Raw genomic sequence first — 24829 nt, forward strand, 5'->3', positions numbered from 1 at the left:
TCACGCCGGGCGCGTGTGCATGCGTGCCCAAGATCCTGAGAGGAGAATGGAGGAGAAGGGATTGCGGTGTGGCCAGCCCCCCGGGGGGTGATTTCTCGCTTTCTGTCTTTCTGTCTGTCTGGCAAGCACACGCACCCTGTAGCAAAAACCTCTTGAAAAAGAAAAGAAAAGAAAACCCAAAAACAGCTGTCTACAAAATGAATTTTGAAAAAGCACTCATTTACTACATATTTATTGTATTTAAAAAAAATCTTCATAGATGCTCTTATTTCATTTTTAAATGCATATGAGATTATGGTATTTCACTTGTTTTATCAGTGCGGTAGCCTGGGTATAGAGTTTTAAAAATCACTTCATGTCCCAAAGCTTGTAAATAACAGAGCTGTAACTTCATTGAGATCTGAAGTCAAAGCTACCATATGGTCTCACTGTGTTAATGGCTCCTCAGCAAGAGGAGGATGGGGCCAGTGCACATGCATGTGCCCGTGATCCTGGCTGGCTGGAAGGGCTAGAAGGAATGAAAGCCTGCTAAATATGCTTATTTTTCTCTCTTCTCTCTCTCTTTCTATATCTCTCATGATATAAATTAATAAACTTTTTTTTTAAAAAGGATGAGTGGTAACTAAAATGCCTAAGCAGAAAATTAGATAGAGCTCACAAAATGACATCCTTGCCTCCGTAGAATTAGTCCTGAGTGTGAGGTTTCTGCAGACTGAATTTTACTTTAGGCTCTGGGGCCAGTAAGAGTGAGGTATCTCAGGCAACATAGTTGGTTCTCATCATCAAGACTTGCTGCCGGTCCTGCTCTGTACCCCAGTTTTAGGGGCAGGCTTCTTTCTCTCTCTCTTTTTTTTTTTTGTCTTTACATTTCAACCGATTCACTGCCCTAGTTAGATGTTTAGGTGGCTTGTTTCATTCTTCCAGAACTTGGAGAAGGGGGGCAGAAAAATCCTGAATCAATTTCACCAATTTTTAGAATCTTTGTGAGCTGCTGGGACCTTCTTTTTGCACCTTAGTGAACCAAAGTTCACAAAAAGTGCTAAGAATAATTTTTAAAGCATTGATATCAGAACTTGGAATACGAGTGAGCATGGCACAGCCCATGACAACCAGTAAGGACGTGAGTCCTTTGGTTTTTATTTCTTCTAACAGGGTGGTAAGTGTTACAATGTGAAAGAGACAATTCTAAAACTTTAGACCTGTTTAGATAGCAATCATTTTCCATGTTTCAGTGAGCTCAATATATATATATTAGATGTTTTTGCTATAGGGCACATGCACTCACCAGAAAGACAGAGAGATAGAAAGTGAGAAATCCCCCTCAGGGGGATGGCCACGCCGCAATCCCTTCTCCTCCATTCTCCTCTCGGGATCTTGGGCACGCAGGCACACACACACCTGGCATGAGTTTAAGCCACTGGGTCTGGAATTCGAACCACAGTCAACTACATGGGAGTCCAGCAACATAGCCAATACGCCATCTGCTGGCCCCAGTGAGCTCAATATTTTAAGTCCATTCTAATTATTTGCCACAGGACTTGTGGTTAGAACCACAATATTGTTGTCCTGTCACCTACTAAAAGTTCTTGGAGAGCAGAAAAAATAACACATTTATGGAGTGACTGTAACAGTGATTTATAGAGCTAAAGCTTCAAATGATAAAATATGCATGCAGAATTTAAAGGAAAATACCATCATCTGTGTTCTATATTCCTATTTAACTACTGAAATCTTTATTTAACAAACCTTTTCTTGACCCTGCAATGTTCTCAACATGATCTTGGGCGGGGGGATGTATAAACATGTAAGTGCTGAAAAAGGGGGTTCAAATCCTGCTAGCAGGTGTGGAGGAGAGTGTAAGACAATTTAAAGAAGTCAGAATTCAGAATTGGGTATTAAATTCTCCCTGGAATGGAGAGAAAAGGTTAAGAGACTGAGGTGGGAATTCCTACAGGTGTCATCCTGATTCTTTTAAAGGATCATAAGTGATCATATTTTTTGGCACTCTTTCTCTTGTCTTCCGGCCTTTGGCACTAGTCGGAAGGCTAGAACTTACACATTATGCAACAACTGTAAACGAGGAGTCAGCTGAAAACATCAGTATTATAGCTCAGTGTTCTCACCTCGGGACGTGTTACTGCCTGATTTTGTTATGAATTGTAAGTTCCATGCTGTGCATGATTAAAATTTGAATATTATTTCCACAGGCATTTGAAGATATATATATTGAAAGGAAAAAGACCATTAAGATTATTCTGGAGTATGCTGACAAGATATTCACTTACATCTTTATTCTGGAAATGCTTCTAAAATGGGTAGCATATGGTTATAAAACATATTTCACCAATGCTTGGTGTTGGCTGGATTTCTTAATTGTTGATGTAGGTACTTTTAAGTATGTTTTAAAAGAGAATTTATTCTTGTTCAGTATTCTGGGAAAACATCACTAGTGTTATATAATGTTATATTTTAATTTTGGTTAGTTTCATGTACTGTACTTTCAGCCTAGAGGTATTCATTGTTGGAAAGATTAGTTCAGCTAGTGAAAATGTATCTCTGAAAAATATTAGAAGTCTTTCAATAAATTTAAATCCTGTACTATTCTAATACTTATAATTAACTTTCACATTCGTTTTCTTCAATCAGAAGAGAAGTGATTTTTAAAAAAAAATATGATCTTGATTTGAACGTTATTTCTGTGGTGAATAAGAATAAATATTATGTCTTGGTGGTGAGGTGGTAGCAGAAAAGAAGAGAGTCACAATTTAAGAAGAAACACCGATTTTTACAGTATATAACTAGAAGGTAAAAGAGGATGAAGGATGTATCCAGTTGTGATAAATGGGCTGAAATTTATGTTAGATCTAAAGCTAACTAACTTTTTACTAAGGAAGAGTTGTTTTCTATATGATTCCTAAAATAATTAGAGGTCAACATGCAAGTTTTAATGTGAAAACAAATGCTTTAACATTTAACCACAAATCTATATTATCTGACTTTCCAGAAAGCATTCATTAATGCAGTATCATTAATAGGTAAAAAAATTATACATAAACATGATGATAGATAGCAAAAATGATTTCAAAATTAGTCAACTTTACTCAAAAGCTCCAATTCTCAATTATTATCTAAAATTCAGTAAACTCTTTTTTTTAACAGAAAAAGTGTTAAATATTAAAATCCACTACATTTTTGTTTTCTATATAGAGTATGTGCAACAAGTTTTTTTCCAAATAAAGCTCTCCGTTACATCTCAAATGTTTTCTCAGGCATTCTCTATAAGAACTCCTTCTGCGTACCTTTTGTAGTTAATTATCTAGTTACTACTGACAAGGAGAAAAAGATGGATTTTTTTAAAAAAAAATACAATTATTTTGAAGAAAGTTAACCATAGTAAGAAGAAACAACAGAAGGAATGTATTATTCTAGATTATTATTCTTTTCTCTTAACCTTTATTTATTCATTTATTTATTTGAGAGAATTTTGCTATAGGGTGAGTGTACTCGCCCTAGAGACAGACAGAGTGAGAAAGTGAGAAATCAACCCCAGGGGAGATGGCCACATCGTGATACCTTCTTCTTCATTCTCCTCTGGGGATTTTGTGCTTGCTTGAACATGCATCCTGCGTGGGTTTCAAGCCTCCAAGTCTGGGAATCGATCCATGGTCAGCCAAGTGAGAATTCATTACACCACCTGCTGACCTCTCTCTTAGCCTTTATTTTTTATTTATTTATTTTTTAAATAATTATTTATTTAGTTTTATTTATTCATTCTTTTTTTTTTTTTAATTTGACCAGAGAGACACACACAGAGAGAGAGAGAGAGAGAGAGAGAGGGAGAGGGAAAGGGACAAAGGAAGCTGCCAGGTCCAGGCCTCGAATTGTGGTTAGCCATGTGGGATAGCCATGTGGGAGTGTCCAACACCTTAACCACCACGCCACCTGCTGGTCCCTCTCTTAGCCTTTAAATGTGATTGAGTCTTCTAAAAGTTATAACATATTTAAGTATTCAAAAATCTTTAATATTTATATACTGTAATTAGAAATTACTTCTTTTCTATTTGAATATCTGAACTGGTGATGCTCAAAGTATATTGCAGCTTGTTTAGGAGTATGTAACATTTGAAACTAGGGAGATACATCATTTCAATGGGAAATATTTAATATTTTATAAACAAACTTTTATATAAACTTTTGTTTTTAAACAAACATTATATAAAAATTTGAATAGGGAAACATCAACATCCTGTCTGTTTCCAAGCACCAGGGCTGGAACGCAAACTGTGGCTGGCCACGTGGTATCTCGCTCCCCACGCACTGCCCTAAGCACCACACTATGGCCCCGGCATGCCTCTTTTTATTTTTTTTTCTTTTACTATGTAGAGGCCCTTTGTTATTTCTTTTATAATTTTTTAAATTTTCAGAGAGCATGTGCACTTGCTAGAGAGAGAAACAGAGACAGAGAGAGAGAGGGAGAAAGCACCCCTCTCCCCAAATGGGGCACAATCCCACCACAATCCTTTCTCCATTTCTCCTTCCTGTCAGGATGTTGGGTACACACACACACACACACACATACTTGCATACATACACATGCATACACACATTTCACATTTATATGTTCTCTACTCCAGTCTAAATTGTACTCTTCCCAATATGTATATAGTATATTCAGCATCATACAAGTGTGTAACAGTGGTTTGGAGAACAGGTCTAACAGTTCCTTAAGGGTTATTCAAATTATGACACATTTTAGAACTTCATTTTTTTCTGGTTAAAGAGGGAGCCTACTTATTGTTTTAAGTGTCATTAAGTGGAAAAGAATGGATGTGAATATCAGTAGATTCAAGAGTGATATGAGGAGCAATTCATTCTGTTGACTATATAGCTTAAAGAATTAGAAAAGGAGAAGTAATGTTACATTTAGTGAGATATCCTGAAGTAAGTACATTAGGATAAATAACATTTCCAGTTCATAAATTAGCTTACCTGTCTCTGATAGCAGCAGCAATAAACTTGTGCACAATGAATTTTCCTACTCTAATATAAGGAAATTGATCTCAGATACTCCTATTCTTCCCTGAAAATTTAAGTCAACTTAGTACCTTAATTTGCAATGAAGAATTGTTTTCTAGACATTGTCTCTTGCTACATACAGTGAGGAGCAAATGATTATTTTAAATTAACCAGTTTGGAGACTGAACACATTGGCAGATCCATATCTAAGGTCCTTAAGGAACTCATTGCTCTGTTATTTGTATGCATATTCATTTTATTAATAATTCTGCTCATGTCTTTTCTTCTGAGATAATTTATAAGAGCATAAATATCTAAAACCAAATGAACACATACGAATTCCTACTGGATTCTGGTTATGGTAAATGTGACTTGTCTATCTCACATGATAAAGTTCTTACATATCCTTATTGATTATAAAGTCAATGAGATCATCTATTTTCATTCTCCAGTATAACTGACACTTTTATCCCATGAGTTATGACGGTTCCTAGAAATTGTAAGGAAGAAGCGTCTTATTAGGAAGTTACCCCATCTCAAAATCATGAGTCTCTGAATTTTTTTTTTCTTGAATTTTGTCAGAGGACGCTTATACTCACCAAAGAGGCAAAGAAAGGGGAGGAAAAGGGAGAACACTGACAATGAGGGATGGCCAAGCTGCAGTCCCTTCTCTTCTATCTCTTCTACCTATTTGAGATTTTGGGGCATGCATGCATACACACCAGTCATATATTTTGGATTCACCAAATCCAGGACTTGCACTGTGCTGTCAGCCATGTGGGATCTAGTCACTGTAACCACCACACCACTGGCAGGTCCCAGAAATTTTTCTTAAGATTTATACTAGGACTTAGATTTAGCTGAGAGACTGTCTCACATTTATGACTTAGCTTTAAAATCAACTTAACTTTATTATACCTTGAGCTTTATTTTATTTTATTTTGAGAGGTTTTTGCTACAGGGAGTGTGTGCTTGCCAGAAAGACAGAGAGAAACAGAGAGACAGAAAGTGAGAAATCACTCCCCAGGGGGGATGGTCACACCGCAATCCTTTCTCCTCCATTCTCCTCTTGGGATCTTGGGCACTCATGCACACGAGCCCGGCATGAGTTTAAGCCACCAGGTCCAGGACTCGAACCACAGTTGACTACGTGGGAGAGCAGCGACACAGCCATTATACTAACTGCTGGTCCCAGCTTTATTTTATTTTAATTCAAAGTTTGCTCTTTGCACTAATTAAATTTTCAGATTTAATAAGTAATTGCATGAGCATCGAATAAAAGAATATGAGAAGCACATGTATAGTTTATATTCAGAGATAATTAATAACTTACTTTCCTTTTATTATGCCTTATTTTAGTTAACCTTTCTGTAATTTTTGTTCATTCCAAGGTGTCCATCTTATTAATTTTTTAGACAATTACTAGATAACTTTATAGATAAAATCATATCGTTCCTATAGAGTTGCTCTTAGTTTCAAAATTGACTTTTCCTTTTCTTTGCTTTATCATTGTATTGAAACAATTAATGAAATTAATTCATTTTATTTTTATAGGTGTCTTTGATTACTTTAGTTGCCAGCACTCTGGGCTACTCAGACCTTGGTCCCATTAAATCCCTTCGGACACTTAGAGCTTTAAGACCTCTAAGAGCCTTATCTAGATTTGAAGGAATGAGGGTAAGAAAAAATACTAAATTTCTTAATTTCTTAATTTCTCAATTTCTTAATATAATACTGTTGTTTTCTTTACTCTAAGAGCCTTATCTAGATTTGAAGGAATGAGGGTAAGAAAAAATACTAAATTTCTTAATTTCTTAATATAATACTGTTTTTTTCTTTAATTCAGTTATAAAATATGAAAAAATGAGTATGTAGAAATTATGGGCTTTTTATATACTTCTACATATACATACACATATTGGGTTGTTCAGAAAGTCATGATGCATTTTTGCATAGAAAAACAGGAAAATATGTCATGACTTTCCCAGTAACAGAAAATATATATGAGTTGTGTGTATATACATATATATATATATAGAGAGAGAGAGAGAGGATATATAAATGTACACCTATTATATACACACATTATTTCTGTGCATATTGTTTAACAAAGGAATTAGTGAAATACAATACTCATTTATCTAATATGTTAGGCAATAGAATAGTTCAAATAAGTGACTTTTCCTTTTTTCTTTTTTTAAAGTTTATTTTATTCATGACAAAGAATGTGTGGTGCTCACGAGAGAAACATATACCCACACACCTCAATAGGGTCTTGCCACACTGCAATCCTCTTTCCTCAATCCTCCAGCTGCACAGGATCCAAGGGGCACACCTCCTATGTGTTAATTAGAGTATTTGAATCCATGAGTGACCACAGGGCCATCAGCACTTAGTTCAGTTCATGACGAACTGCACCATCAGACTGGTCTAGACTTTTTTCTTTTAAAATTGAAATTTCCACTATGCTAGAAAATTCAAGAGAGGAGGACATTGTCAGTCCTAACACCATCTTTTACATAAAAGTCATCAAGGACTAGCCTGTGTCAGGTGTTCAAATATTTGTCTAGGGAGATACTCTGGGTAGGGATCATAAGACAGGAAAGTGAAATAGCATCAGCCATCAGATTTCATTTCATCCTTTAAAAAATGTGTTAAATGGAACTATATCCAAATTACATCTAAAAAAAAAAAAAAGCTCTGGGAGTATTGCTACATTTCTTATATTTTTTTTCTCCAGATTTATATCTGTTTTCTCATGCCTCTGTTGTTCTCTGGATCTGGAAGTTCCTGACCTTAACCATAACAGAAAAACATCTTCCAATCCCTTAAGTTTAAATTTGTTTTGTCTGTCTACCACCAGGTATAATTGGAAATCCTTCTTGTGTTCAGACACCTAAAACCTATTATGTCATATTTTACTTATTTGTTTACATACTATGTCCTACTTTAGAGTCTGAACAATTTAACACGGAGATTAGTCTAGTTTACAGATTGTGCAAGTGTGGCCTGCAACCAGCTATAAGCATAACCTGAAAACATACTAGAACTGCAAACACCTGGGCCCCACCTTACACCTACTGAATAGGAAACTCTGGGATGGGGTTAAGTACTAGGTTTTAACCAGCCCCAAGTGAACACTAGATTTTTTTTCATCCTAGTACCTAGTATTTCTTCCCCTGTAATATTGCTAACATTCCACTTCACGATATGAGAAGTCTTCAAAAGTTAATGAAAAATGAGTATTGAAGAAAACTACACATGGGTTCTTAAAGTCTTTTGCACCAATATAAACAACTATAATAATTCCACTTTGTCATGAACTTTTTGAAACTCCCTTGTATATCCAGTGTATAAAGGCTCCCAAGTATAAAAAAAATTCACAAAATTAAAATACTCTTACCATATAAGAATTTTAAAATTATGTTTTATTTTACATAGAAAATGTTGTTGGAATTCATTGACTTAAACTTAATTTTTTGAGTATTAGTAGAATGTTACAATCTATCTGAACTTATTGACCCCTATATTCATGTGTATAGGATTCTGCATTTTCATGGATAAAACAAATAAGTAAATCAACGAACCTGGTTTCTTTTTCCTATAAAATCACTTTCTTCAGGGATTAAGCCAGTTCATTTTTTTATCCTTATTCTTTGTTTTATATTTGTAATACAAGTGAACTGGATTTGGGAGAAGTCTTTGCCATATTTTGAGGCACAAATACATTTGTTCAGTGGCATTTGTTAACCATATAAAAGGAGATATTTGTTTAGACCACAGAGGTGTTTTGAAGAATAAATGAAATAATACATCTGAGGTAATTCATGATTAGCTTGCTTTGAATCCTGTTTATTAGAACAATAGCTACTTATCTCTCTCAGAGATCAATCCTTCTACCACTACACTTTTTTTTTTTCAGCAAGCATTTAATTTTCAGCAGCAATCAATTGTTAAATGAAATAATACATCTGAGGTAATTCATGATTAGCTTGCTTTGAATCCTGAGCCTCTTGAGCTGATTAACTTTCCCAACTGGCTTCTTATTAGAACAATAGCTACTTATCTCTCTCAGAGATCAATCCTTCTACCACTACACTTTTTTTTTTTTCAGCAAGCATTTAAACATCAATTGTGTATCAGTTGTTGTGTTATAAAAAGCACAGAGTACAATGGTGAAAAGACTTCAGTTCATCAAGAGTCAGAAGAGTCAGTGGTCAGAGGGGAGATGGGAGCAGTAGTTATTTTGTGATAACCTACTATAAAATAGTAAGCACACAATGCTACAGGAATATGTAAGGAATGACTACTGGGGAAATCTGAGAATATTTCACAAGGAGGTGACAATAGTCATGACTGAAAGGGCAACCTCCAGATTACAGGCCTGTAGGTGTTCTAGGCAACAATGCTACATGACAAAGGGGCAGAGGGTTGAGTGTACAAAGTCTGTTTGGTCAATAACTAGAAAAATCAGTGTGCTAAGCATAATGTGTAGGGTAGCAGGAAATGATAAAGAGGTAGACTTCAATGGGAAGTCATTTTGAACTTTATTCTCTATTCCTGTTCTTTCTACCTTTTTGGGGGGAGTTGTGTATACAGTAAAAAATCTGATGAAAGTAAGAATCATCTCTACAGAAAGCAAAGAAAATCATAATGCTTGCTGTATAGTTTCATGCTCTCATGGAACCTCTACAGGTCCACAGACTCCAGAGCAAAAACCATTTCTCTAAACCAGAAATCAACAAGCCACAGTCCAGGGGCTGATTGCTTGATTCATAAAGGAAGTTTTATTGGAACACAGGCATGCCCATTTGTGTATGTATGATCTACAGTTACAATGGCAGAGTTGAATGGTTGCAATAGAGATATAACCCCAAAGCCGGAAAATAACATAAGAAAATATCAGACAACCCCCACTCTCAACAACCTCATAGAGATAGTCACAGATTCCTAATGTTTCTATGTTTTGGAGTGTCTCGAGAGCTTGCTTAATATGTGGCAAAAAAAAAAAAAGAGAGAGAGAGAGAGGGGGGAGGGGTTTACAATGCTATTTACTTAACAAATTAATCTTTAACACATTTGTACACAAATGACGGCTAGTGTTCATGTGTAAAGCCAGCAGGTTTTGAAGGATGGGATAAGTAAGAAAATAGGGGGGGCTGATGAATGCCACAGTAGTTTCCATGGAGGAAAACTGGAGGGGCAAGAGGCACTGATGATCCATAGCAGTGGAAATACTAAAAGCAGAAATTAAAGGACTAGAAAGAAAAATTGCTCATTTTTGTTTTAACTAAGGCAAGAACTATCTACATTTAGCCAAGAACTTACATATATTTATAAAGTTAGAATAATAAACTAAGGGGGAAAAATGTGCTCATTTAATCGAGTCAGCTAATTCTAAGGAGTTCAAGCACTAAAATACTACCAATTTGAACTCCACCTAATATATCCCAGTAGTTTATATGGGGAAGTCTGTGATGCTGGTAATTCTAGGTTTTAAACATTTAAATGTGTATTTTATTTTTCATCATTTATAAGTTTCTTTTTTTTTTTTCCTAGAGTGTGCAGATTTATGATGTCACCTTATCAGTATCAGGTTTAGGGTTTTTATTTTTACTTTTATTCACTTATTTAAGCTATCATGTCAACTTAGTTATTGTGTTTTGTATTTGAGCTAATACTTTTTCTGTGTTAACCATGTAATTTGTAAATCCTTTGGTCAAAGGTCTCATGTTTCCTTTTTTCTTGCTTGGCATATCGCTGTAATATGTGCTAATGAATACATGTCAGTTGATTTGGTGTCTTGGATTTCTAAGGGTAATCTTTCTAATTGCCTTAATTCTGAACTTTTCCATTAATGTTGCCAACATTTTTTAAAACAATTTATAATCATTATTTTCTTTCTTTTACATACTAGGTGGTTGTGAATGCACTCATAGGAGCAATTCCTTCCATCATGAATGTACTACTTGTCTGTCTGATATTTTGGCTAATATTTAGCATCATGGGAGTAAATTTGTTTGCTGGCAAGTTCTATGAGTGTGTTAACACCACAGATGGGTCACGATTTTCTGAAAGTCAAGTTTCAAATTATACTGAGTGTATGGCCCTTATGAATATCAGTCAAGATGTGCGATGGAAAAACCTGAAAGTGAACTTTGATAATGTTGGACTTGGTTACCTGTCTCTGCTTCAAGTTGTAAGTGCCCCCTTTAATGAGTGCTTGGAATTTTAGTAAATACTGGATGGAGGGATATGGGTCATTCTTTAAATAATCCACTAAATCAAAATAAAAGATAAAGTATTGTGTACTTCAAAAATGGAGTTGGTCTTTCTTAGAACATTTGCAAATAACCATGTGTAAAAAAGCATAGATTCTGTTGTGTTCAGCAGTTATTGGTGTCATTTGGACTCCCAGACTGCACCATCTGAATATTACTTTAAAAATCAGGTATCCATTTTGGACTTCCAATTTTAAATACAATAGAAGGAAAGGGACTTCCCACTGGCACAGAAAATCCTTAAGAAATGCAGAAAAATCATTTCCTGCTTTGTTGATAAAATTGTTTTATCTTTGGAGAAATAAAAGTTACATTTAAAATCTGAAGGCAATTACAACGTATGGAAATAATTATCCAGAAAGAGTATTTAGAATGTGAATTGGGAATGAATCCTTTTTTTAAACAAAAGAATATGGTATCTTTATATCAAATTGCTATTTGAAACAGTAAAATATAGTAATTTGCCATTAATTACTATTAGCATTAAACAGATAAAGCTACATTTATGACAATTTTAGAATATTTTCAAATTCACATTTTATAAATATATTTACAGGCAACATTTAAGGGATGGATGGATATTATGTATGCAGCAGTTGATTCTGTTAATGTAAGTATTGGTCAAAATAATTATAAACTTTATGATTTTTAAAATCTCCATAGATCAGTTCAGTGGTTTTCAAACTACAGCTCCATGAAGGCTTTGATATGTACACAGGGAAGGACATCCACCTGATAATAGCTTAGTTCTTATTTGTGTAGCATTTGGAGTCAGAACCTGTACTATGTTGTCTAAGCTCTGCAACTGCCCTGAGCAAATGACATGCCTCTCTAAGCCTTATTCATCTATGAAAAGAAAATAGTCCAGTGCCTACTTATTGGAGTTGCTATGAGCATCCAACAAGAAAATGCAAGTAAAGTACTTAAAACAGGCTGGCAATAATAAATGTTCAATAAATATTAATTCATGAAAACAAAAACAAAATGATTTGCCTTCACAGTTATTATGCCTTACATTTTTTAGCACCATATGAAAGCTTGGATGGAATGATTACCACTGTAAGAAAGCCTGAAAATTACTGCCTAGTTTATATTGTCACAAAATTCAATGCAGATATTTTTGTCACCAAATGAAAAAAACAACAAAATTCAAATAAGTATTATATCATTACTTTGATACACACATACAAATAGATAGATAGATAGTTAAAACTGATAGATAGATAGATAAGACAGATAGATAGATAGATATAGATAGATAGATATAGATCTAGATATATTTGGTGATAAAAATATACCCTAGGTACTAGCTCAATTGCCCTGATAGGTGAGCCTGAGATTACAAACCAGTGAACCTACTACATACACACAGGCCTTTATCAATCATTAGATGATTATATTTATACTCATAGTAATCATGTACTAAATAGTTATTAAGTTTTTTGTTTGTTTGGTTGGTTGTTTTTTATTTATTTATTTTTTTAAGAGATATTTTTGCTATAGGGTACGTGTGCTCACCAGAAAGACAAAGAGAGACAGGGAGACAGAAAGCGAGAAATCACCCCTCAGGAGGGATGGCCACACCACAATCCTTTCTTCTCCATTCTCCTCTTGGGATCTTGGGCACACACGCACACGTGCCCGGCGTGAGTTTAAGTCACCAGGTCCAGGACTCGAACCACGGTTGACTACATGGGAGTCAAGCTACATAGCCTTATGCTAACTGCTGGTTCTAATATTGAATAAATTTTTAAGAGCATCTACATTAAGTCTCAATGCTGCCATGACTTAAATAATTAATTTACTTATAGTATCATTTAGATTACCTTATCAAACCATGCATAAAAAAGAAAATGGGGGACCAGCAGTTGGCGTAATGGCTATGTCGCTGGACTCCCATGTGGTCGACCGCGGTTTGTGTCCCAGACCCGGTGGCTTAAAAAACTCACACTGTGCGTGTATGCGTGTGTGCCCAAGATCCCGAGAGGAGAATGGAGGAGAAGGGATTGCGACGTGGTCATCCCCACTGGGGGGTGATTTCTCGCTTTCTATCTCTCTGTCTCTCTCTGTCTTTCTGGCAAGCGCACGCACCCTATAGCAAAAACCTCTCAAAAAAAAAATAAAAGAAAGAAAGAAAATTATAAATGTTATTGTAAAAATACTGTAAACTTCTGTTAATTTTATAGGTAGACAAGCAGCCCAAATATGAACACAGCCTTTATATGTATATTTATTTTGTCATCTTTATCATCTTCGGGTCATTCTTCACTTTGAACTTGTTCATCGGTGTCATCATTGATAATTTCAACCAACAGAAAAAAAAGATAAGTATCTCAAGGATTTTTTATTGCAATGAAAAGAAATGAATAATTATTTTCTCAAAAGCATAATGTAAAATTTAATTTGTAGTTAATTAATAATTAATGTATTAATACTTTATTTTTCAAATTGACTATATATATAAATATGCTTAATTTTATTAATATTTGCATAGAAAATAACTGTCAAAGTCTTAACTATATTTTTAAGAATTATTTCATTTGATTTGATTTATTTTTATTATTTTTTAAATTCTATTTATATTTATTCTATTCTTTCATACCTTCTATTATGCTGTATCTCCAAGTACTATAATACTAGATAGTGATAAATGCAATAAGATAAATTAACAGCAGCCAGTAAATCGACATGGGTAATCAGACGAAAAGTAGATAGAGCTGCAGAAAGGTTTAAGACACTGGAAATTGTTTCTCATGTCTCTCTGCAATTTTATTTCAGTTATCAATTTCTCTCTATTTTATCTGTATTCCCACATCCTTCACATTCAGCTGGCAGAATACAGATGGCAACAGCTTGCTTGTATCTCAAAGTAACTAAAAGGGAGAGTTTTGAATGTTCTCAACATAAGTAATAACATGTTTGAGATGATGGTGTCAACCATCCTGATTTAATCATAATTGTATTCTTGTTCTGAAAAATCACATCTTTGGATTCATCTATTTGGGATCCTTTGAGCTTCATGAGTCAGGATGTCCATTTTTCTACACAAATTTGGGGAGTATTCAGCCATTTTTCTTTCTTTTACTTTTTGTTGCCAGAGTTTGTGTGCATTCACCAGAGAGAAATAGAGAGAAAAATCACCCCCTAATAGCACATGATGACATTGCAAGCCTTTTTTTCTCCATTTCTCCATTCCATGAGGATTTGGGGCATGTTAACAAATGGACCTGTTTTCACAGCCAATGGGGCCCAAATTCAAACCATGGTTTTCTTTATAGGATACGACTCCCTAAGCATAGGGCTTAACTTCAGCACTGTGGGGCCAGCCCTCAGCCATTATTTCTTTAAATAAGCTTTTCCCACTTTCTTTCTCTCTTCTTTTTTCTTTCTTGAACTCCCATAAAGCATATTTTTTGTTAGCTTCGTGTTGTCCTATAAGTTCCTGAAACTTTGTTTTCTTTTTCATTATTTTTTCTATTTTTTTTCTAACTCCTTTATTTTCAATGGCCTGTCTTCACATTTGCCAATTCTTTCTTCTACTTCATCAAGTCAGCTATTGAACCCCTAATAAAATATTCATTTTAGTTTAATTGAATTCTTTAGCTATAAAATATTTGGTTTTGTTTTATAATTTCCGACTGTTTATTAATATTCCCATTTTGTTCATGTGTAAGTGTGTCATGTTTTCCTGTTCTTCATATCTTTGGGTCATTATCCGTGCATTTGTAGAAACAGTCACCTACCCCAGTCACCTTCTCTCTCTCTTTCTCTCTCTGACAATTGCATATACCCTATAGCAAACAAGCAAAAATAGTTTGTGGAGAAATAAAAAGTTGAGTTGAGTTGGCTTCAACAGGGAAAGACTTTTACCAACTAGCTTGCCTAGAAATTTCGGTAACCTAGCAAACAGCAATCTTGCTGCCCCTTTTCCTTTGTTCTTAGCTGCCTCGGTGTCTAAATTATACTGTCTCTGTTAGTGCTCCATGTGAGATAAAAAAGAATCGGGCCCCTCGTCATTGTACAAAAAGATGAGAACATTGAAGGTATACTCACTCCTCTTACTTCCTTGAAAGTTGTATGTTTGTTATTATTATTTCGATTTTCTATAGGGGGCATATGCTTGCATGAGAGAGAAAGGGAGAAATCACCCCCCATGGGAATGACGTTTTGAATCCAGGACTCAAAGTGAGGTTGACTACTTGAGATTCTAGCGATGTAATCATTATGCTGTCTGTTGTTCCTGAGGTGATTTATTCTTAAAGAGCTAAAGAAACTTGCCCACAAAGATATGGTTTATTATTTGTTGATGAAGACGTGTACGGTGTTCTGAACTGGGCTGAACTGAGGTGTATATCATGCTGGGTATAGTCTCTTTACAATCTAACTGATGTATATCGATTAAGTGTATAAATAATTTTAATTAATTAATTAATTAATTTTTAAAAAGAAAATTGCCCAAGGACAATCAAAATGAGATTTAAACAAAGATGATATAACACCAGAACTGAATTCTTAACTGCTATGTAATACACCGTTGACAAAAAATGTAATACAAAAATAGACCAGCCCAAATTATGGAATATCTCCCACCTAGCATTTAAACAGGGTACATTTGCCTATATAAGTTACAGTAAAACATGACAAAACAACACAAAATTATCTATTGGAGCATTTCATAACATCCTCTTAATTTCATCCCATCTTTCATCAGACAGCCAGGGTATCATTGGGGAAAGACAAAATTTGCTGTTTTGATCTCCACCTTTGATGCAGAGTCCTCAGTGTTTTTCTACCTTCTTCTGATAAATTATTGATGTGTTGTAATTCGGCACCCCACTAATAAGCAAAAAGGACCTCAGCTTCTCTTGAAATTGGCATGAAGGATTTCTCTCATGCCTATAATCAGCAGGTCAGCAGGTCAGATAAATACCAAAATTATAGAAAGGTATATCAACTAGAAGAAAGGTGAAATAGTACAGAAAAGGAAGTATGTTTAACATTAAGTACTGATGAATAAAACAATGCAACGTAACAGGAAGCTGCATTTTACCTAATCCAGGAGAAATAAAGGAAAACTTAATCCAGATCATTGTTAACTCAAGGACCCTACAAGTTAAGTGGGGATTTTAGAGCTACAAATTCTCAAATGTGAACTCCTAGTAGATTATAGTCATGGACTACAGTAGTTTATGCTGTGACTAAAAAATTCGATATTGCAGTGTAAAATATGGGTGTATCTAAAAATTACAGATAATTTTAAGAAATTAGCAAAATCTAAAGAAACCACCAACACTGGGATCAGCAGATGGTGTAATGTTTACGTGGTTGACTGTGGTTTGAATCCTGGACCCGGCAACTTAAAACTCATGCCAGGCTTGAGTGCTTTCATACCCAAAATCCCAAGAGAAGAATGGAGGAGAAGGGATTGTGGAATGGCCATCCTCTGGGAAGTGATTTCTCACTTTCTCTTTCTCTGTCTCTCTAGTGAGCACACTAGAGAGATGTAGGAAAAAAGTCTCTAAAAAAAAAAAGAAAACAAACAAACAAACAAACAAACAAAGCTTCTAGCTTTCCTTTTAGGCTTTTCTGTTATTGAAAAGATAAAAAATTTAATTCAGACATTAGTTGTTTTTTTTTTTTTCTGTTGAATTTTTAAAGGTTGTGTTTTCTTTTGCATAAGCAATTGGAAAGTCTTACAGTTCAGACCTGATTATTGTTAACTTCCTTAATACCATGCATAAAATTGATACCCGATAAAGTAGTTATGTTGAACTTTCTTTATGTGGTATTATTTCTTTAATACAAAGAAGAGTTTCTTAAAATACAAAGATAGATATAAATACAGATATGGATATGATTTTTTTTGGAGAGGTTTTTGCTATAGGGTGCATGCACTCACCAGAAAGAGAGAGAGAGACAGAGAGACAGAAAGTGAGAAATCACCCCCCAGGGGGGATGGTCACACTGTAATCCCGTCTCCTCAATTTTCCTCTCGGGATCATGGCACGCACACACACACACTCAGTGTGAGTTTAAGCCACTGGGTCCAGAACTCAAATCGTGGCCGACTACATGGGAGTCCAGTGACATAGCCATTACGTCAACTGCTGGTTTGGATATGATTATTAAAGGGTTTCTTAAAATATAAAGGTAGATGTAAATATAGATATGGATAAGACTATTATCCATTATTATTACAATGATGAAAAATTAAAATGAATACCAAGCTAATATTATTTTAATTATTTTGGGGCCCTACTCTTTAGCCCAATCATCAAAGAAGATATTCACTACTATCAATTCTTATTATCCTTCCTAATATATTTGTTATGTAGCAATAAAATGTCTGGTAAGGTAAGTAGCAGTTAAAATGATACACTAGCATAAAGTTTAAAATCATGCAGTTTAGCAAACCAATGGATAATTAAACCAATGGTTATAGGTAATGTTTATATTTTATATATGCAAATTACAATGTATGGAGACTCATGCACCTACCTGTATGTAATCCTTTAAGATAGATTTTGACTATAGCTATTATGGGGCATAATTATATTCTATGTTTCTTATATTTTTGACATATCTTAATCAATATTAATACACTTTTAACCTGTGTTAATGATCTGAATAAAATATCTGACAGTGATTCTGGTTTTAACTAGATTTTTTTTTTTTTTTTTACCTTGGAGGTCAAGATATCTTCATGACAGAAGAACAAAAAAAATATTATAATGCAATGAAAAAACTGGGGTCCAAAAAGCCACAAAAGCCAATTCCTCGGCCAGGGGTAAGCGATTATATATCTCACACACATATATATGTATATGTATATATATGTATATATGTATGTATATCTTTAGCACATAAAATTTTAAATTTTTAACATATTTTCAATGTACATCTTAACTTGCAGATACTATGTGAAAAATTTACTCTTTACTCTGTATCATTCTTGTTTCTTTGCAGAACAAATTCCAAGGATGTATATTTGACATGGTAACAAACCAAGTGTTTGATATCACTATCATGGTTCTTATCTGCCTCAACATGGTAACCATGATGGTAGAAAAGGAGGGACAAAGTAACTACATGACCACTGTTCTACATTGGATAAATGTGGTATTTATTATCCTGTTCACTGGAGAATGTGTGCTGAAACTGATCTCCCTCAGACATTACTACTTCACTGTAGGATGGAACATTTTTGATTTTGTGGTTGTAATTCTCTCCATTGTCGGTAAGACTACTTACTAATCAAATTTTAATTCTGAATTACACTAAAGTCTACATGTGTCCAGAGAAGTTTTTAAATTATTGAATGTAAATATACTTTTTAAAGAACATTAAATTTTATTTATTATTATTTTAATTTGACCAGAGAGAGAGAGGGAGAGAGAGAGAGGGAAAGTGAGAAAGTAAGCCACCAGGTCCAGGACTCGAAATGCAGTTGGCCATGTGGGAGTCCAGTAACCCAGACACCACATCACCTGCTGGCCCCAAATGTAAATACAGCTTTTAAGTAAATTAAATGTAAATACAGCTTTTAAGTAAATTAGTATAATGAAAGAATGAAGAAACTTTAAAAAAAAATGAAACAGTAACTTCTTTTCAGAATTTTCAGATTCACATTGCAGGCCTCAGAGTCAAATGTTTCTACCCAGTGAAAGGACATTATGCTCATCAATATTTAGTTCTCAAAATTACCCTTCCCTGAGCTAGCCACCATGTTAGTATGTAGATGTATTTTGGTAACCAATGCAAAATCTGATGTAACTTCCAGTTTTATCATATATGTAACCGAATGATTTATGATAATCTCTATACCTTTTTTCGTGTGTGTGACTTTGTAAAAATTATCCTGGATTTAAAGTAAAGTTAAGGTCTCAAGAAATGCCAATTTCATTTCTTATGACTTATCACTTGGCAAGTCTATAAAATACAATCACTTTTCAACCAATCTGTGGTCATATTTAGAATAATTATATTTTGAATACATAATTTTATACTTCTCTTCTTTCATTATAGCAACACTTTTGTATTGTTTTTATTTTATTTTTCACACATGCCTAATGTTTTAGGATTACATTTACTTTTAAAATTACACATTTTAAATGAAGAGGGATTATGGAAGACATCTAATACAAATGAAACTTACAGATTATCTAAAAGGCCCAGAATGATTATATAAATTTCAAATCACATTATTGAGTGCCAAATAATTTAGAATAGGCATTTAAAGTAATTTTTTTAAGGTGGTTGGATCTCACATAGTCAACTGGATGACTCAAGTCCCAGAATCAACAGCTTAAAAACATTCTAGATGCATGAATGTACATGCATGTCCCAAATCCCAAGAAGAGAATGAAGGAGAAGGGATTGTGACATGGCCATCTCCCCAGGGGCTGCTTTCTTACCTTCCAATTCTCTCTTTCTCTGTCTGTCTCTCTCTGGCTAGGTTTTATGACCTATAGAAAATTACCACCAGAAGTGACACTGAAATTAAGATACATAAAAACAAATTAAAATCTAGGTACGAATGATAAGAATAAAAATAATACTGAAAAAATTTTCTACGAAGAAAATACTTTCTGTTAGCTTTATTTTTAGCAATTGGACAAACCAATTCAATAATAAAATGTGAAACAAAGGTGTAAATAATATTTATCCTCATCAAAGTATGAAATTATTTTAAGTTGAAAAAATAATTAAAATAATAGATTGAATTAGATTTCAGAAGGGTCAAATTTTAAATTACATGTATCATTTAAGATGGTGCTATATCTAAACAAAATAATTATAAAATAAACCTGAAAAAATTTTCTTTTATAATTACAATAAAGTAAAATATCTAATAGCAACCATAACATATAATGTGCAAGACTTCTATATAATAAATAACATAAAATAAGGCTAAAATCATTGAAAGGCTTCTTTTGCATCAGAAATTGTTCACTGTAATTATGACCTTTTTAATTAAATTAATCTATAGACTTAAAGAAAATGCCAAGAGCCTTTCTGTGGTAAGGAGATGATTTGTCAATATGAGTTTAAATCATTCTAAAATTCACCTGTAAGGAAAATTAGAGTGATACGATATGGCTTATGTTGCTATATGGCAATATTATAACATTGATGATAAATAACACAATGTTTAAAATTTTAAATCAATGGATTCAAAGAGATAGTCCAGAATTAAACTTCAATATTTAGAGATTTACTGATTTGCTCAATAAAAAGATACATGACACAAAAGTTAGTGTTCAAAACAAATAGATTTAAGTTGAAAATATATGGAAATAGATTTAAAACTATGAAATTAAATAGTCCTTCCTATTCATAACACAGACTAAGGCTATAGAAAAATCCCATAGATATCAATTGCATAAAAATCGAAATATTCTATGGAAGGAAGCATCAGACACAGAAAAAGGTAAAAAGTCAAATCAAAAACAGAAAAAATTATGACACATTCAAGGCAAACAAAAGATTAATACTTCCAATTTAAAAATGAATGATTAAAAGTCAGTCAGAGGGACTGGCAGGAGGGCAGGTGCCATGGTCATTAGGGCACTAGACTCCCATATGGCCAACCGTGGTTTGAGCTTCAGCTCTGATGGATTGCTCTCTCATGTTCCCCCTCTCTCTCTTTAGTCTAATTAAAGGATAACAATAAATTTAATTAAATAATTATTAAAAAAATCAACAAGAGGAGGACTCAGGGTGATATAGTAGTTTAATGTGATGCTCTGTGAAGCTAATCCACATGGGAATTTTCTGGGTTTGCATCAAGAGAACTTCCTGTGTACCCAGGGCATGTGTTTGCAATGATCTGTGACTGGTTTTGGCTAGAAATGAACTACATCGTCAAGACCCCATTGGAAGAGTTGTCTCTCTCTCTCTCTGTCTCTCTTGTTCATGGGGGAAAAAGTGGAGGAATAAACCTTTTTTAAAAAAATCAGTAAAAAATAGTAAACATCTCAATAGGAAAACAATGCAAAACCTGACTCGGCCAAAAATGAAAGTTTAAAACAACCATAGGGTAGAAAAATATTTGATGAAAAAGAAATATTGTGGATTTTTTTCCTTAAAAGTGCAAGTAAATCAAAATAATATTTGTATTTAAATGTCACAAATATTTTTTGGTAATAATTATAAAAAATAAGAGTAGTGCCCTGTGCTGGGGAGCCTGTGGGATATAATCACATTCATAGGCAGTGATCAGGAAGATTCATTGGTACAAACTCTAGAGATAGATTGAGCAATATGTAACAAAAAGTTAAATAGGGGACCAGCAGTTAGCATAATGACTATGTCGCTGGACTCCCAAGTAGTCAACCACGGTTTGAGTCCCAGACCCGGTGGCTTAAACTGACACTGCTCACATGTGTGTACATGCCCAAGATCCCAAGAGGAGACTGGAGGAAAAGGGATTGTGGTGTGGCCAGCCCCATGTGGGGTGATTTCTCGCTTTCTTTCTCTCTGTCTCTGTCTTTCTGGCGAGCGCACACGCCCTATACCAAAAGCCTCTCCAAAAAAAAAAAAAAAAAAAGGAAAAATGTTAAATATACCATTTGTCCCAACCGATAATATTTTATCAAAAAATTCATGCAATTGGGGAATGTATACATTCATTTCAGCCAAAACAGTAGAACTAGCATAGATGGTTATTATTTATTTATTTATTTATTTATTTATTTGGAGAGGGCTTTGCTATAGGGCGCGTGTGCTCACCAGACAGAGAGAGACAGAGAGACAGAAAGCGAGGAATCGCCCCCTAGGGGGGATGGCCACGCCGCCATTCCTTCCCCTCACGCCGCAATTCCTTCTCCTCCATTCTCCTCTCCGGATCTTGGGCATGCACACACACACACCTGGCATGAGTTTTAAGCCACCGGGTCCGGGACGTGAACTGCGGTCGACTACGTGGGAGTCCAGCGACATAGCCATTACACTAACTGCTGGTTCCCACTATGTAGTTATTTTGACAGAATATTATGCAACTATAAGAAACTATTTGTTTTCATTTGTATGAAAGTATCTCCATAACATACGATGAACTGACTAAAACAAGTTACAAAGAAAAGTTCATATAATGATTATTTATGTGTTTGTGAGTATGTATGTTCATGAGCTTACAAAGAAAAATGTTTGGAGTGATACTCGTCAAATATAGATTACTAATTATGGTTGGTGATAATTCAAATGGTGATTTATAATTCCTTTTTTTAGCATTTTTCTATATTAATTGAATATTCTGTTTGAGTATGTATTGAAAATGTCTATACGGGACAAGCAGTTAACGTAATGGCTATGTTTCTGGACTCCCATGTAGTCAACACGGTTCGAGTCCTGGACCCAGTGGCTTAAACTCACGCCGGGCGCGTGTGCATGCGTACCCAAGATCCCAAGAAGAGAATGGAGGAGAAGTGATTGTGGAGTGGAGTGGCCATCATTCCTGGGGGGAGGGGATTTCGCACTTTCTATCTCTTTGTCTCTCTGGCGAGTCCATGCACCCTATAGCAAATCCTCTCCAAAAAAATAAAAATAAAAAATGTCTATGGATTAGTATAATAAATTGGGAGAGCAATGTCACAATGACAATTCCAACTGTTCTTCCTTGGAATTTCTCAATCATTTGATTATTAAGAAATTGGATTTAATATAAAGTCTTGAATTCAGAAGAGGTAAGATGGCATGATGTTACATAGGGTGAATATTTGAATATTTGTCTTTTGTTCCTTCCTTCCTTCCTCATATAGGTATGTTTCTGGCTGAGCTGATAGAAAAGTATTTCGTGTCCCCTACCCTGTTTCGAGTGATCCGTCTTGCCAGGATTGGCCGCATCCTGCGTCTGATCAAAGGAGCGAAGGGGATCCGCACTCTGCTCTTTGCTCTGATGATGTCCCTTCCTGCGCTGTTTAACATCGGCCTCCTGCTCTTCCTGGTCATGTTCATCTACGCCATCTTTGGAATGTCCAACTTTGCCTATGTCAAAAAGGAAGCTGGAATTAATGACATGTTCAACTTCGAGACCTTTGGCAATAGCATGATCTGCCTGTTCCAGATCACCACCTCTGCTGGCTGGGATGGATTGCTAGCCCCTATTCTTAATAGTGGGCCTCCAGACTGTGACCCAAAAAAAGTTCACCCTGGGAGCTCAGTAGAAGGAGACTGTGGGAACCCATCTGTCGGGATTTTCTATTTTGTCAGTTACATCATCATATCCTTTCTGGTGGTGGTGAACATGTACATTGCAGTCATCCTGGAGAATTTCAGCGTTGCCACTGAGGAAAGTACTGAGCCTCTGAGTGAGGATGACTTTGAGATGTTCTACGAGGTTTGGGAGAAATTTGATCCAGATGCGACTCAGTTTATAGAATATAGCAAACTCTCTGACTTTGCAGCTGCCCTGGATCCTCCTCTTCTCATAGCAAAACCAAACAAAGTCCAGCTCATTGCCATGGATCTGCCCATGGTCAGTGGTGACCGGATTCATTGTCTTGACATCTTATTTGCTTTTACAAAGCGTGTTTTGGGTGAAAGTGGAGAGATGGATTCTCTTCGTTCACAAATGGAAGAAAGGTTCATGTCTGCAAATCCTTCTAAAGTGTCATATGAACCTATCACAACTACACTAAAACGAAAACAAGAAGATGTGTCTGCTACTGTCATTCAGCGTGCTTACAGACGTTACCGCTTACGACAGAATGTAAAAAATATCTCAAGTATATACATAAAAGATGGAGACAGAGATGATGATTTTCCCAATAAGGAAGATACAGTTTTCGATAATGTCAATGAGAACTCAAGTCCAGAAAAAAACAATGTGACTCCGTCCTCTGTCTCTCCACCTTCATATGATAGTGTAACAAAGCCAGACAAAGAGAAATACGAAAAAGACAAAACAGAAAAGGAAGACAGATGGAAAGATGATGACAAAGAAAGCTAAAAATAGAGCTTCATTTTTGCTATATTGTTTACAGCCTGTGAAGGTGTTATATGTGTTAATAAGACTCTTTTGAGGAGGTTTATGCCAAAACTCTTTTTCTCAAAATACTCTCCAAGGCAGTCCAGTCGCTAGCTCTGATTCCCTGGATTACGTACACATCATTAGCAGATGGCTATTTTTGCATTGGTAAATGATTCTTTAAGAATCATCAGAGTAATTCTGTAGGGAGTACTGAATAGAGCAAACAAGGGTGATTTACTGAGGTTTTTTGCTTTTAATAAATTAGTAGACCATGTAGAAAATTTTCACATCTGCCTTGTCATCTTTTCACAAGATTGTTATTTTCATGTTTCCTATGTAAATGCAAACATAAACACAAATAGAAAAATATCTATTATTTGAAAATCAATAAAAGTATTTTACCTTGACTTTGCAATGAAATAAATACCTGGTAGAAGTAATGAATATTAATAATGAATGTTTACTTAATATATCTTGTTATTAGGAAGCTAAACTTTTTATTGTGTACAGAGATCATTCTATATTTTGAGGTGCTTAAGTTTATTCTCCATTGCATCAAATC

General features: G+C 34.8%; 1 protein-coding gene and 1 long non-coding RNA gene across 2 annotated transcripts in view; one reads left to right on the forward strand and one right to left on the reverse strand.

Moving 5' to 3' along the window:
• Window positions 1-23163, reverse strand: part of LOC102488272 (uncharacterized) — a 110784-nt gene extending 87621 nt beyond the window's left edge. Inside the window, exon 1 of the long non-coding RNA XR_335294.1 lies at window positions 23103-23163. This is a non-coding gene — a long non-coding RNA (uncharacterized LOC102488272). The remainder of the gene's footprint in view (window positions 1-23102) is intronic.
• The window catches only part of SCN9A (sodium voltage-gated channel alpha subunit 9), a 185277-nt gene extending 160671 nt beyond the window's left edge, over window positions 1-24606 (forward strand). Inside the window, exons 20-27 of the mRNA XM_006153578.3 lie at window positions 2208-2381; window positions 6571-6693; window positions 10934-11215; window positions 11854-11907; window positions 13484-13621; window positions 17980-18084; window positions 18264-18534; window positions 23057-24606. Coding sequence (XP_006153640.1) covers window positions 2208-2381; window positions 6571-6693; window positions 10934-11215; window positions 11854-11907; window positions 13484-13621; window positions 17980-18084; window positions 18264-18534; window positions 23057-24246 — 2337 coding nt within the window. The 3' untranslated portion in view covers window positions 24247-24606. The remainder of the gene's footprint in view (window positions 1-2207; window positions 2382-6570; window positions 6694-10933; window positions 11216-11853; window positions 11908-13483; window positions 13622-17979; window positions 18085-18263; window positions 18535-23056) is intronic.
• The last annotated feature ends 223 nt before the right edge of the window (window positions 24607-24829 follow it).

The sequence above is a fragment of the Tupaia chinensis genome, unplaced genomic scaffold (genome assembly GCF_000334495.1).
Source record: "Tupaia chinensis unplaced genomic scaffold, TupChi_1.0 Scaffold000381_1, whole genome shotgun sequence".
Classification (NCBI taxonomy): domain Eukaryota; kingdom Metazoa; phylum Chordata; class Mammalia; order Scandentia; family Tupaiidae; genus Tupaia; species Tupaia belangeri.